General features: G+C 36.6%; 1 protein-coding gene across 2 annotated transcripts in view; it reads left to right on the top strand.

Annotated features, from left to right (window-relative positions):
* Window positions 1–11,998, top strand: part of ADAM10 (ADAM metallopeptidase domain 10) — a 111,161-nt gene extending 99,163 nt beyond the window's left edge. Inside the window, exons 15-16 of one of the 2 annotated variants that reach the window (XM_029237638.1) lie at window positions 7,865–7,991; window positions 9,758–11,998. In XM_029237638.1, coding sequence (XP_029093471.1) covers window positions 7,865–7,991; window positions 9,758–9,852 — 222 coding nt within the window. In that variant the 3' untranslated portion in view covers window positions 9,853–11,998. The remainder of the gene's footprint in view (window positions 1–7,864; window positions 7,992–9,757) is intronic. The other variant, XM_029237639.1, reaches the window with a different exon arrangement.
* Window positions 11,999–13,136: the final 1,138 nt, after the last annotated feature.

Below are 13,136 nucleotides of genomic sequence, written 5' to 3'. Positions count from 1 at the left end.
TTGACATAGGAAACCATCTTTGACCTTGATTTTTTCCAAATCTATCACTGTATTTACCCCACACTTTAAAATAATTGCCTGTTAGTTTGTGGCTTTTTTCTTTTTAATTTGTTCAGTTTTATCAGGAGTTCATCTTTTTATTATTATTTTGACGAGTCAACTATGTTTCTCATTTGTTAGTTAATTTCTTCTCTCTCATTTTGCTGTAATTTTATGAACCTAGGTAAGTATCTGGTGTTCTTTATGAAGGATTTAGAGCAGTGTTTCCAAGTGCTCCACAGAACACTAGATCCATAGGTTTGGTGGTCAAATGAATCTGGAAGATATTGCATACTATAGTCCCCTCTTAGAGATTTGTGATAATATTGTGAGAAGCCCCACGATAAAAAGTCTTTTTAACTTCATTTTCCAAACTTACCTGACCTTTATTCATATTGTACATGAGAATCACCTAAGGGCTTAGACCAATTAAGTCAGAATCTCTGGGGATGGAGTATAAAGTGTTTGGGTCATTTCAAAGCTCCCAACTCTCAATTCTGATGAGCAACTGGGATTGAGAACCAACCATTCATGTAGAACAGGGGTTGGCAAACTATGGCTCATGAGCCAAATTTAGCCCACTGCCTATTTTTGTATGGCTTACAGCTAAGAATGGTTTCACGTGTATAAGTAGTTGAAAAAAATCAAAATAATATTCTTCTGGGGACTTCCGTGGTGGTGCAGTGGTTAAGAATCCTCCTGCCAATGCAGGGGACATGGGTTCGAGCCCTGGTCCTGGAAGAGCCCACATGCAGCGGAACAACTAAGCCAGTGCACCACAACTACTGAAGCCTGCACGCCTAGAGCCGGTGCTCCACAATGAGAGAAGCCACTGCAGTGAGAAGCCCGTGCACTGCAACAAAGTGTAGCCCCCCGCTTGCCGCAACTAGAGAAAGTCTGCGCATAGCAACGAAGACCCAACGCAGCCAAAAATAAATAAATAAAATAAATTTATTTAAAAAAAAAAGAATATTACCGTAACAGAACTAATGGCCATAATTAATTTTAAAAAATATATTCTTCTGAAAATTATATGAAATTCAAATTTCAGTGTCCATAAGTAGTGATTTCTCAGAACATGGCCATGCCTATTCAGTTATATATTGCTTATGGCTGCTTTTGCACTGTGAATAGTTGCAGCAGAAACTGCTTGGCCCCATAAAGCCTAAAATATTTGTCTGGCCTTTGATAGGAAGTGTCTGCCAAGCCCTAATCTAGACCAGTGGATCTCAAAGTGTAGTCCCCTGACCAGCAGCATCAGCAGCACCTGGGAACTTGATAAAAATGCAAATGATCAGGTCCCACGTGGACCCCTGAGTCTGTATGTGATGGTGCATGCTAAAGTTTGGGAACCATTTTTACAGTCTCTGCAGTGTAATGACTCCTTTTTAAAAGACTTGTAACAGAAATTTTCTACTTTGTCTTCTTGCTGTGTTGAAAATGGAAGGTGGTTGTGGACCTCCAGAGTCCTTTGTTGCCTAGTAGAATAGGCCTCATAGATATCACTACCGAAACTTTAACAACAAAGATGCAGTATTGTCACAGGGCTTAGCATATGGTAAGGAGTCAGTATGTGTTTGCTAGATGAATGAAGCAGATTACTATGTCGTAACTTATATGGAAAAGAAAAAATCATACATATTATCCTAACTTTGAAGTTGTAATGTTTTCAGGTATCTCTCAGTGGTATTTTAACCTGCTTGTCCAGGCTAAGTATAAAGTAACAAGAAGATTAGTAGCCAGTTGCTTTCGAGAGGGGTGGCGCGTGGAGTGTTGAAGGATAAAAGAACATTTAGTCAGAGTCCAGACAATGGTATCTTCTGAAGGATGAAGGGATGCTTTCTGCCCCTGCGGGATGGCATAATCAGTATCCTGACAAGGGACTGTGGGTCCCACATGGTCTTGTGACTACCCGGAAGTCTAGAGCGTGTTTGCTGTGACTGAGAGTTGTTATCACTTTAAAATCAGCTAAGATTATCTTATGTCTGAAGAGACTTGATGGCTTGTCTTGCCCCTTCCCCCTCACAGGTTTTTGAGTGAAACCTGTTTTATTGTTTTGTTAGCCTATAGGTCCTTTTTGTTTATTTAGATTATTAAATAAAAAACTATTGTAATTAGAACATAATAAATTAGACTGGGAAATTTTGACCTTTCATTTTTGTCATTTTTACTTAATTTTTCTACTTTGTGTTCTTTTGGCCATATAAGTGGATGTATTGAACATCATCTATCTGTTTCTTATGTAAAATTATTTTCTCAGACTTGATTTAGTACTTGTTAACTTCTAAGCTGTTTTTTAAACTTTTGGATGTCTTTGTCTCTTAAGTTTCACTTAACACCCTTGTATCTATGAAAGACGAGCTTGACTCGTAATTTACATTCATTAAATGCCTGTTGAATGAATGACAGCTCTCTTTTATTTCAGACTCTTAACAGGTGGACAAACTGTGATCTCTTTTCTGAGATGAAACACATATATTGCACTTGTTAGCCTGGTTGGTATTCTTTTTCCAGATTTTATAGTATATGAGAAAACGTGATTTAGCATTTACCACTCTCTGATAATTCTCTCTTGAAGGGGGCATTTAAAAAAATCTTCTCTACCAAAGGTGACCATATTTACTAACACTCTCAAATGCACTATTGTTTTGTTTGGTTTTTCCTTGCTATCTTCTATCCACTGCGATATTCTATTTCTGAGAGCTACTATCATTGTCACGAAAACATCTCAGCTTTGGGCTTTTGAGGTATATAGGTATATATCCTGGAAGATTTTAGAGGAAGACCAGGAACACTGCTAGAAGGGACTGGAAATTCTCAAGGACCTGGGTGCCACATTTTCGTAAATGTCTGTTGATCTCAGCTGGGACTCGGTCCTTTTGACCTTTGTTTTCTACAAAGTTATAACCACTGTTAAATTCAGGCTTCCTCTCTCCAGTCTGGTTTTGTTACTGCCATACTACTTGCATCTCTATTTAAAACTGTATAGGTACTGAAAAACTGGTATTAGAAGGGGTGTCAAACTATAATTTTTTATGTCCTCTGTTGTAAGAACCTTTTGCATTATTTGTGCGTGCGTGCAATCTAGATATAATAAATGTGCAATCTAGATATAAATAAATATTATAAATGAGAAGTGTTTCGATAAGTCAGTATTTGGAGTAATGACTCATGTGTAATAACTAGTCCAACAGGTACTTTTTGGTAGAGTATATACTGAGTTTATAGAATATAAATTCAAAAAGCTTGCAGTCCAGTTTGGGATAGAGAGGATAAGCACATAGAAACATATTTTAAGTTCTGCATCATGTTTTCACAGGAAATAGGAGAACCTATTTGGACAAGGCTTCTTTAAGGATGTGATACCAAAGCTAAGTTCTTAAGGACTAGTAAGTAGAGGGACACGTGGATGTTTTATGAAGAGAGAGCAGCTGAAATAGTCACAGACATAAGAAATATTTTAAATAAAAATTTTTTTCACTTTTATCCTTTTGAAAAGTGTGATTATCCTTTTTTTTTTTTAATTGACAAAGTAATATGTTGAAAAGTAAGCCGCCTTTTTTCCCTGGAGCCCAGTCCTCTCAAGACGAGTTTCTTATATATTTTTCAGAAACTGTATTTTTACAAGAAAATATATTTTAAAAAGACAAGTGGAATCATATATTTACTGGGCCGCAATTCATTGTGTGCTCTGTTTTTTTATCTCTCTCCCACTTAATGATTTATCTTGGAGATCTTTGGTGGGAAGCTTTTTTTTTTTATTTTTTTTATTTATGGCTGCGTTGGGTCTTCGTTTCTGTGTGAGGGCTTTCTCCAGTTGCGGTGAGCGGGGGCCACTCTTCATCGCGGTGCACGGGCCTCTCCCTATCGCGGCCTCTCGTTGCGGAGCACAGGCTCCAGACGCGCAGGCTCAGTAGTTGTGGCGCACGGGTCTAGTTGCTCCGTGGCATGTGGGATCTTCCCAGACCAGGGCTCGAACCAGCGTCCCCTGCATCGGCAGGCAGATTCTCAACCACTGCGCCACCAGGGAAGCCCAGTGGGAAGCTTTTGAAGAACGGCTTTACATAGAGGAATGACATAGTTCTGTGTTTTAAGTAGTTGTAACACTGATGACCATGTGGAAGACTAGAAGGAAGGAAATGTGTTCGAGAATATGGTGAACGTCAGGAATGGAAGGGCATCTCCCATAACAGAACTAGCCCACCAGCCTGAAGGTAGTAGGAAGACCCTTGACCCTTTGTGCTTATAAAATGGATCACATTAGAGGTGATACTGCCTTTCCAGAGGGCATTTGGAAATTACCAGTAGTTGTCAGAGTAACTGAGGGACTCTACTGGCATTTGATGGATGAGGGCCATGTATGCTAAACTTCCTGCATTGCTCAGAATGGTCCTGTACCACAATGCCAGCATATCTACACTGAGTAAGAAGCACTCACGGGCATGCTTGTTTAAAATGCAGTTCCCTGGGCCCTCCACCAGAACACTGAATTGTAAGTAATGTTTTACTGGAACACAACCACATTCACCTGTGTTGTGTCTTACCTATGGCTGCTTTTGTACTACAGTGGCAGAAATGAATTGTTTTGACCAGGACCATATGGCCCACAAAGCCTAAAATGTTAGTTGTTGGGCTCTTTATAGAAAAAGTTTGCTGACCCTTGGTAGAGACCAGTAGTTCTCAGTCTTGGCTGCATAGTGGAATCATGTGGCAGCTTTAACAAAACTGCTGATGTCAGGATCCCACCCCTACCCTACTGGAGCCTGGGATTTCGTCCAGGTATCTGAGTTTCCAGGCGATTCTAATGTGTAGCCGAGGTTGAGAACCACTGGTATACAGCAGGAAGAGTACTTGTAGCAGTACAAGCTGGTGATTTTGGTTCTTAATGATTTTACTGGGTCAGAGTGTCAGAGTTGAAGACAGGAAAGGTAGGAGAAGGTCTTAACTTCATTGAATGCCACATTTAAAAGGCCTCTGGATGCTTGGAACATGACAAAAGCTGTGCATATAGTTCTGCATGTGACAGTAGGCAGAAATGAAAAGAGGAATCAGCCAGCACTTGAGTTGACAGACTGAGGACAGGACTTAAACCCTGCCTTTTTTTTGATAAATAGCAGGTCTGTTATTTGAGGATGAATAAAACAGGAAAAACAACAGGAGCCTGTGGGAAATTTATTTAACAAGGGAAAGGGAATATTAACCTAAAGACTCACAGGGAAGAGCAGTGCTCTGAAAATTATTTTCTACAGAAACCAAAAGAAAGTTTTAGAAAACTATCTGGCAATCTCAGTAGGATGCAAGAAATGGCTTCTGAAAAGTAGATTGTAAGCTGTGGTTTCCAAGCCAGATTCAGCCCAGCAAATGTGTCTTGTATGGTCTACCTGTTGTTTTTAGAAATTTTGAATGAGTTGTTAGCATTTAAAAACAGATTTCATGTAAAAATTCAGATTTGTAGCTTCTCTTTAAAGATAAATCTTTCGGCAGTAAGGCTGACTTGCATCACCCCTTGCTCTCTCCTTTCTTGAACACTTCATTCCTAAAGGCAATAAGGTGAGGCCAAGCAAGGCATCCAATGCCTGGTGAGGGGAGCTGTACTGGCACAGGGCAGGGTGCCCTTTGAACCCTGTGGAGGGGTGACTGGCTTGTGATGTCACAGTACAAGTATTGTGAGGAGGGTGTCTGCTTAGGAGGGCCAGTTTTTAAAGGAACTAGGGCTCCTTGGAGAAATGACTGATTCCATTGCTGGGGCAGGGAAAGAACAAGATGAACCTGGAACTCCTTGTGCCAGCTGAAGTGCTCAAAGAATGGTGAGGACATGCCCAGAAGACACAATAATGATAGTAATGGATTATAACCCATTAAGGAAAATAGGAAATCATGAGGGAATAAATAAATTTAAAGTTTTATGAAGAATAAAATATTTATATAGTTCTAAATTATGTCCGTACAAAATACTCATTGACTACAAAAGAGAAGAGTATCTTTTTGGTAGTTTGGCAGTTAACACCTTGATCAAGTGATCCAGTTAACGTCCTTAGTAATGAGATCAAAGTCATGTGTCACCTGGTTGGATGCAATGAGAAGAATACAGCATCACTTCTGAGGTATTCTTACTAAAGATGTATGACCTGAATCTAATAATAAAGAAACATCTGAGAAACCCCAATTGAGGGACATTCCAATGCAAAATAACTGACCTGTAATCTTCAAAAGTGTCAAGTTATATAAGCTAAGGGAAGACTGGATTGTTTCCAGATTGCGGGGGACTAAAGAAACACAGCTGGTAAATGCAGCACAGTTCTGAATCGGATGGTATTGGGACATATGGCAAAACTTGAATGAGGAGGTCTGAGGATTAAATGGTAGTGATGTAACAATGCCAATTTCCTGATTTTGTTATGATTATCTAGGAAAACCCCCTTAAGTTGCAGGAACTATATGCTGAATTGTTCAAGTGTAACAGGACATCATGGTAGCAGTTTACTCTCAGATGATTCCAGATTTTACAAACTTCTTTGTACTGTACTTGGAACTTTTCTATAAGTTTGGGATTCTTTCAAAATTAAATTGATATGTTTATATGTATATATATGAAAGGCTTTATGCACACACGGGGAAAGTGGCTTGGGGTATTTTACCACAACATTCATTTTTATTTCAGCTTCTGTTTCTTTAATTATGTTGTCACTGCTGGATAAAGAAAACAGTATAGAAGTAGTAGACTGCTGGTTTTAAGGCCCCAGATCCGAGAAGCGCTTCTTAAATGGGAGTTTTATTGGCAATAATTAGCAATAACTATATATGTATTATAACAATCTGCGTAAGCCAATATAAGGTTCATAGTTTTCTAGTTGTTACTATTTTGTATGATGTTTATTAGTACATGCTATCTTAAGACAAAAATTGAATATTTTGAATTGCAAAATAGACTTAAATTTATTAAGAATGGCAACAGTAATTTTTCTATAAATAAGATTATGTCAGTAGTTTTTGAAGGTTTTTGGTTTGGCTAATTGATTTAATTTGACTTAAGTTGGAAATGAAATTTTTTAGTACCTTCTTAGAGGTAAACTTTACCTGCTTCTAGAATGTGTGTATCCTTCCACTTTTCATATTAAAGAAGACAGTTAACCTTTAAATAAGTGAGTATATATGTAATAGATATTTTATATATATATATATATATATATAATGAGAACTAAGATACATTGTATAGGAATAATTTAATAACAGTAGTCTGGGACTCAAGTTCCAAATGAAATAGAGAAACAGGAAAGAGGGGTCTCAAAAAAGATAGAATTTCACTCTTAGCTTTGATGATTAGAAAAAAATGTAGGTTAAAGAATATTTTAAAAATCTATCTAGTAGAATTTAAAGCAAGTTATATACTTTCTAAGTCACTGGATAGTATAAAAAGCAAAGTCTGTAAGAGTAACAGGTAAAAGAAGGGAAGGAAGTATTTAAATCAGAAAATATTTAGTAACATGGGAAAATGCAATATAAACTATATGCAGGATGACCCCAGTTTTGCACGTGTGTTTTTCTGAGTATGACAAACATAGTTATATAGAAAAGAGACTGAAATGAAAATAAGATTGAGTGGTTTCCTCTAGGAAGTGAAATTATGGGTGATTTTTGTTTTCTCCTTTGTACTTTTTATTTAGAGATTAATATATATGTGCTTTTACATGATATCTACAACTCCCAATGAACAGATGTTCTTTAAAAATTAAAATGTAATATATCCTATTGTATATTTTATATAATATAAAATACTCTAAAATATTTTATAGTTTTTTCAGTGGAAAAATCTGTTTATTTCTAGGCTTATTGGTGGGCAGTATTACTTATGGGAATTGCCCTGATCATGTTAATGGCCGGTTTTATTAAGATATGCAGTGTTCATACTCCAAGTAGTAATCCAAAGTTGCCTCCTCCTAAACCTCTTCCAGGTAAGACAATTTGAGCAATGTTTTTATTACTCAGAACCATTTAGCAAGTAGAACTGAATTATAAATGAGTCTTAAGTAACTAATATATAATACTTTCTCCTTGAGAATGGAATTATTGGATGAATTATGTAGTTGATTTTTAAGTGTGTGTTTTTTTGTTGGTTTTTTTAATCAACCCAGTCTAGCTTATGGCTGCCGATTTAATGCTAATATATCCTTTTAAAAAATTGCTAATATATCCTTTGCTAATGCTAATATATCCTTTAAAAAAAATCCAAAAATCTTCCCTTTTTGGTTTTATTGTGATAGACTACTTCTAAATGATTGTTCTTTCTATTCTAATAGCGATGCTTCAGTTATGGTTTTTAACGTTCGTGCTCTTGAAATATTTTCTGGCACGTAAAGTCATTTTCCCTAGGGATGATGCTTATGGGGAAATACAAGTTCCAGTCTGTGGGAGAGTCGTAGTGTAGAGGCTTCAGTCACCAAACAACCATAGTTATTCTCCATCTCTGAAAACAACTCCTAAGGTTTTGTCTCCACCACCCTTTGCCTCTCAGGGAGACAGGGCTGGGAGGAGATACCCTCTTTAGACCAGGGGATTTGGAGAAGGAGGGTAAGGAAGCGCCTGATGTGGGTTGTTTAGGCCCCCACCTGTCTCTCCCACCCCCTCCCCAAGGTAGGTGTCGCTTCCACGCTCCCCTCAGGACACCTGCGAAGTAGGTGTGGGACAACACTGTCCCAAGGCCCGAGGTAAATGGCAGTAGTTCCCTCTCCTGCCCCCCACTCACTTCTCATTGAAGCCTCTTGCCTCAGGCCAAATCCACTGCCCTACACAAAGTTGTTTAAAGTTAGGGGTTTCTTATAATTTTCTCCATTTTCCCTCAGTTGTTCCCCTATATTTACCTATCTTAAGGCAAGAGAGGTCAGTGGTCATGCTGGGACAGTATCTTGGTGGGAATCAAAGGAAATTTGATTTTGATGTCATTGCTTTTTGTAAATTAGCAAGTTAGCACTCTGGAACTGATGTCAGTTTCTTAGGGATTTCCAAGGGCCAAGTGACACTTTTTAGATACATTACCAATTATGGCCTCATTTAATGATGCAATTCTTTTAATTTCATTTTAAGGATTTTCCAGCTCTTAACTGTTGTTTATTGAACGCTCTCAAAAAATGTTGAGCACTTTTTCGTGAATTATCATATAATCCTCACAACAGACTATCTGAGTTAGTTATTATCCCTATTGTACAGACTTGTTAGTCATCTGAGTTTCAGAGAGGCTAAGTCATTTGCTCGAAGACACCCAGCAATTTCTTCCTCATGGAGTCTATCCTCAGACCCATATTAATCTAATAGTTGTAGCTGTTAAGCACTTGAAATGTGGCTAGTCTCAATTGAGATGTATTGTAAATATAAAATACATACAGACTCTGAAGACTTAGTATTTAAAAAATGAAATATTTCATTAATGATTCTTTATATTGATTACAGCTTGAAATGATAGTATTTTGACTATTGGGTTAAATGAAATAAAAATATTATTTAAATTATTTTACCTGTTTCTCTAACTTTTTTCACTGTGGTTACCAGAAAATAGAAACTTACATATACGGCTCATATTTGTTTTGGACAATGCTGATCTAGAACCTTTTTTCTTTTCCCCCTTTTTTTTTTTTTTTTTTTTTTTTTACTGAAATGGCAGCTTTGTTTTTAAAGACTAAAAAGCTCATGGTAAATCTCTCTTGCTTTTGTTTGTGACGCACAGGCACTTTAAAGAGGAGGAGACCTCCCCAGCCCATTCAGCAACCCCAGCGTCAGAGGCCCCGGGAGAGTTATCAGATGGGACACATGAGACGTTAACTCAGCTTTTGCCTTGGTTCTTCCTAGTGCCTACAATGGGAAAACTTCACTCCAAAGAGAAACCTATTAAATCATCATCCCCAAACTAAACCCTCACAAATAACAGTTGAAGAAAAAAATGGCAAGAGATCATGTCCTCAGATCAGGTGGAATTACTTAAATTTTAAAGCCTGAAAATTCCAATTTGGGGGTGGGATGTGAAAAAGGAACCCAATTTTCTTATGGACAGATATTTTTAACCTAATGGCACAAAGTCTTAGAATATTATTATGTGCCCCGTGTTCCCTGTTCTTCGTTGCTGCATTTTCTTCACTTGCAGGCAAACTTGGCTCTCGATAAACTTTTATCACAAATTGAAATATATATATTTTTTTCAACTGCCAATCAAGGCTAGGAGGCTCGACCACCTCAACATTGGAGACATCACTTGCCAATGTACATACCTTGTTATATGCAGACATGTATTTCTTACGTACACTGTACTTCTGTGTGCAATTGTAAACAGAAATTGCAATATGGATGTTTCTTTGTATTATAAAATTTTTCCGCTCTTAATGAAAAATTACTGTTTAATTGACATACTCAGGATAACAGAGAATGGTGGTATTCAGTGGTCCAGGATTCTGTAATGCTTTACACAGGCAGTTTTGAAACGAGAATCAGTTTACCTTTTCCTTGTGATGGAGTTGGTTCTGATATTCATTTTGTTTTATCAAATGGCTGCTAAAAGCACAAGAGTGACGATGCTGAAGAACACAGTTAAGTGCAAACTGGACATATGCAGCATACTACTACTTCAGGCTTAGTTCTTTATGTAAATGTCTGATTTCCACTTACTTATTTTAAACTTTCTAATTCAATTCCATTTTTGAAGTGATAGGTGAAGTTTTATTCATGTTTGGTAGCAATTATGTCAGTGAAATGATTCTTTTTATTTGCAGCCTCTTATTTGTATGCTAATTATGTTTCGGTTTTGTCTGATACGGAAAAGAAAAGCTGTGTCTCTGTTTTATCAAAATATTTGAACAGCGTTTTCAGCATATCATCACTGATCATTGGTAACCACTAAAGAAGAGTGATTTGCTCAACCAGTAGTTAAAATTGTAGCTAGGCCTTCTGACATTTTTTTTCCCTAAAATATTTTAACTGCAATGAAGGTGAAACAGCACAATGTCCCATTCCAAATTTATTTTTTAAACAGGTGTAAATAATTGGCTTTTTAAAGAAAGAAGGCAAAAGCATTTAATGTATTAACAGGCTTATTGCTATGCAGGAATGGAAGGGGGCATTACAAAAAAACTTTAAGCTTGTGACATATTTATTGCTTCTTGTTTTCCAGTTACATCACTTAAATTAGAAGTAAACAGCTATGATTTTCCTGGCTTCACATAGGAGGCAGATTTAGGGAAAGTTGAAAAGATTTGTGTTTGGCTTTTTTTCTTTTTTCTTTTTTTCTTAAGAGTATAAGGTTTACACAATCATTCTCATAATGTGACGCAAGCCAGCAAGGCCAAAAATGCTAGAGAAAATAATGGGATCTCTTCCTTGTAAACTTGTACAGTATGTGGTGACTTTTTTCAAAATACAGCTTTTTGTACATGATTTAGAGACAAATTTTGTACATGAAACCCCAGATAGACTATAAATAATTCTAAACAAACAGGTAGGTAGATATATATGTAATTGCTTTTAAATCATTTAAATGCCTTTGTTTTCGGACTGTGCAAAGGTTGGAAGTGGGTTTGCATTTCTAAAATGGTGACTTTTACTCTGCAAGAGTTATTAGTAACTTCTTGAGTGTGGTAGACTTTGGAACATGTACATTTTTTGCTTGTAATGTTATCCTGTGGTAGGGTTTTGGCAGGTACATACTGCCCCATTTTATTTTGAGTCTAAGTTAAATGTTTTCTGAAAAGAGATGCGTGCACTGAACTCTTTCCACTGCAAATCAAGATGTGGTAAAACAAAAGGATCAAGACAAATGAGATCTAATACTACTGTCAGTTTAATGTCCACTGTGTTTTATACAGTATCTTTTTGTTCACTTTGGAAATTTTTACTAAAAATTGCAAAAAATAAAGTATTGTGCAAAGATGTAAGGTTTTTTGAAACTTGAAATGCATTAATAAATAGACTTGATGAAATCGTCTTGAAGGTTTCATACTCTTTGAACTCTGAGAACTATCAAAAGAAGCTTCCAGCAAGGCAGCTTGTCCTTACTAAATGAAAGAGGTTGTTAAGCAGAAAGGATGGTCTCTTCCCACACAAGTACAGATATCTTTATTCCTAATTAAGACTTCATGTAAAAATTTTATTATTAGATATCTCTTTCTACACACAATGAACATTTGAAAAACAGTCTCAACTGCTTTACATTATTTCTAATCAATATTCAAAGTGCTTAAACGTGTCTGTCTTAGCAGAAGAGCTGAGTCATTTTGGAAACTGGTCTTATATATATTTTGCAAAGTTTTGAATGCTAAGTACCTCATTTATTTTAAAAGTCTAGTTTGATGATAAGTGTATTTAAAAAATTTGAGCCACGTTTTCCTGCTTTGTCAAATTCATAGCAAATAAGAAGAGACTTGATATTTCAGTCTTACCTAGAAAAAGAATTGTAAGCCCAGAGTGGTGCCTTGCACAGAACAATCTGCCCAAAACCCAAGTTATTTAGTTATTTATTAAATATATTAAGGCCAGCTTAAATAAGTAGTATTTGTTAAATGAGTAAAAATATGCAATACTTTTTAGTTAATTTAGAAACCTCAAAATGTATATTTAATTATGTTTGTTTATGAAACCATCAGTATTGATTCAGATGATTGCAAATTTATTATTTTTACTTACAATTGAATATTTAAATTTTGTTTAGATTAAATCAGCAATAGAATAAATTATTACAGTTTCTGGACTAGTGTTCTCCATAGTGTCAGGCAATATACAGTTTTGGGAAGGACTTCTTTTAGGGAATGGCAGCTTTATCTGATAAGTCTTTTTTTCTGAGGCGTCTTCAGCAGTTTGTGCTTTGAGGTACTTCATTTTTGTTATATTCACAGACTAGTGAAAACTGAAGATTTCTCCAAATTGAGCAGACTACTCTCGAGTTCTTATTTCGGTCCCTGTGGTCTGTACATTTTAAGACCTAATGATTATTATTTCTCCAAAGATGGGATTAGATTAGTGTCCTTGGCAGCTGTGCAATTGTGGGTGCATGTGCTTGGGAAGGCTTTTAATTTCCTAAGTATTTCTAATCGAAAGTACAAGAGGGTCAGCGTAGTAAGTCC

This window comes from Monodon monoceros, unplaced genomic scaffold (assembly GCF_005190385.1).
Source record: "Monodon monoceros isolate NGI ecotype Baffin Bay Population unplaced genomic scaffold, NGI_Narwhal_1 Super_Scaffold_21, whole genome shotgun sequence".
NCBI classification, from domain to species: domain Eukaryota; kingdom Metazoa; phylum Chordata; class Mammalia; order Artiodactyla; family Monodontidae; genus Monodon; species Monodon monoceros.
The sequence above is the reverse complement of the archived record's forward strand: the minus strand, read 5'-3'. Positions and strand labels throughout refer to the sequence as shown.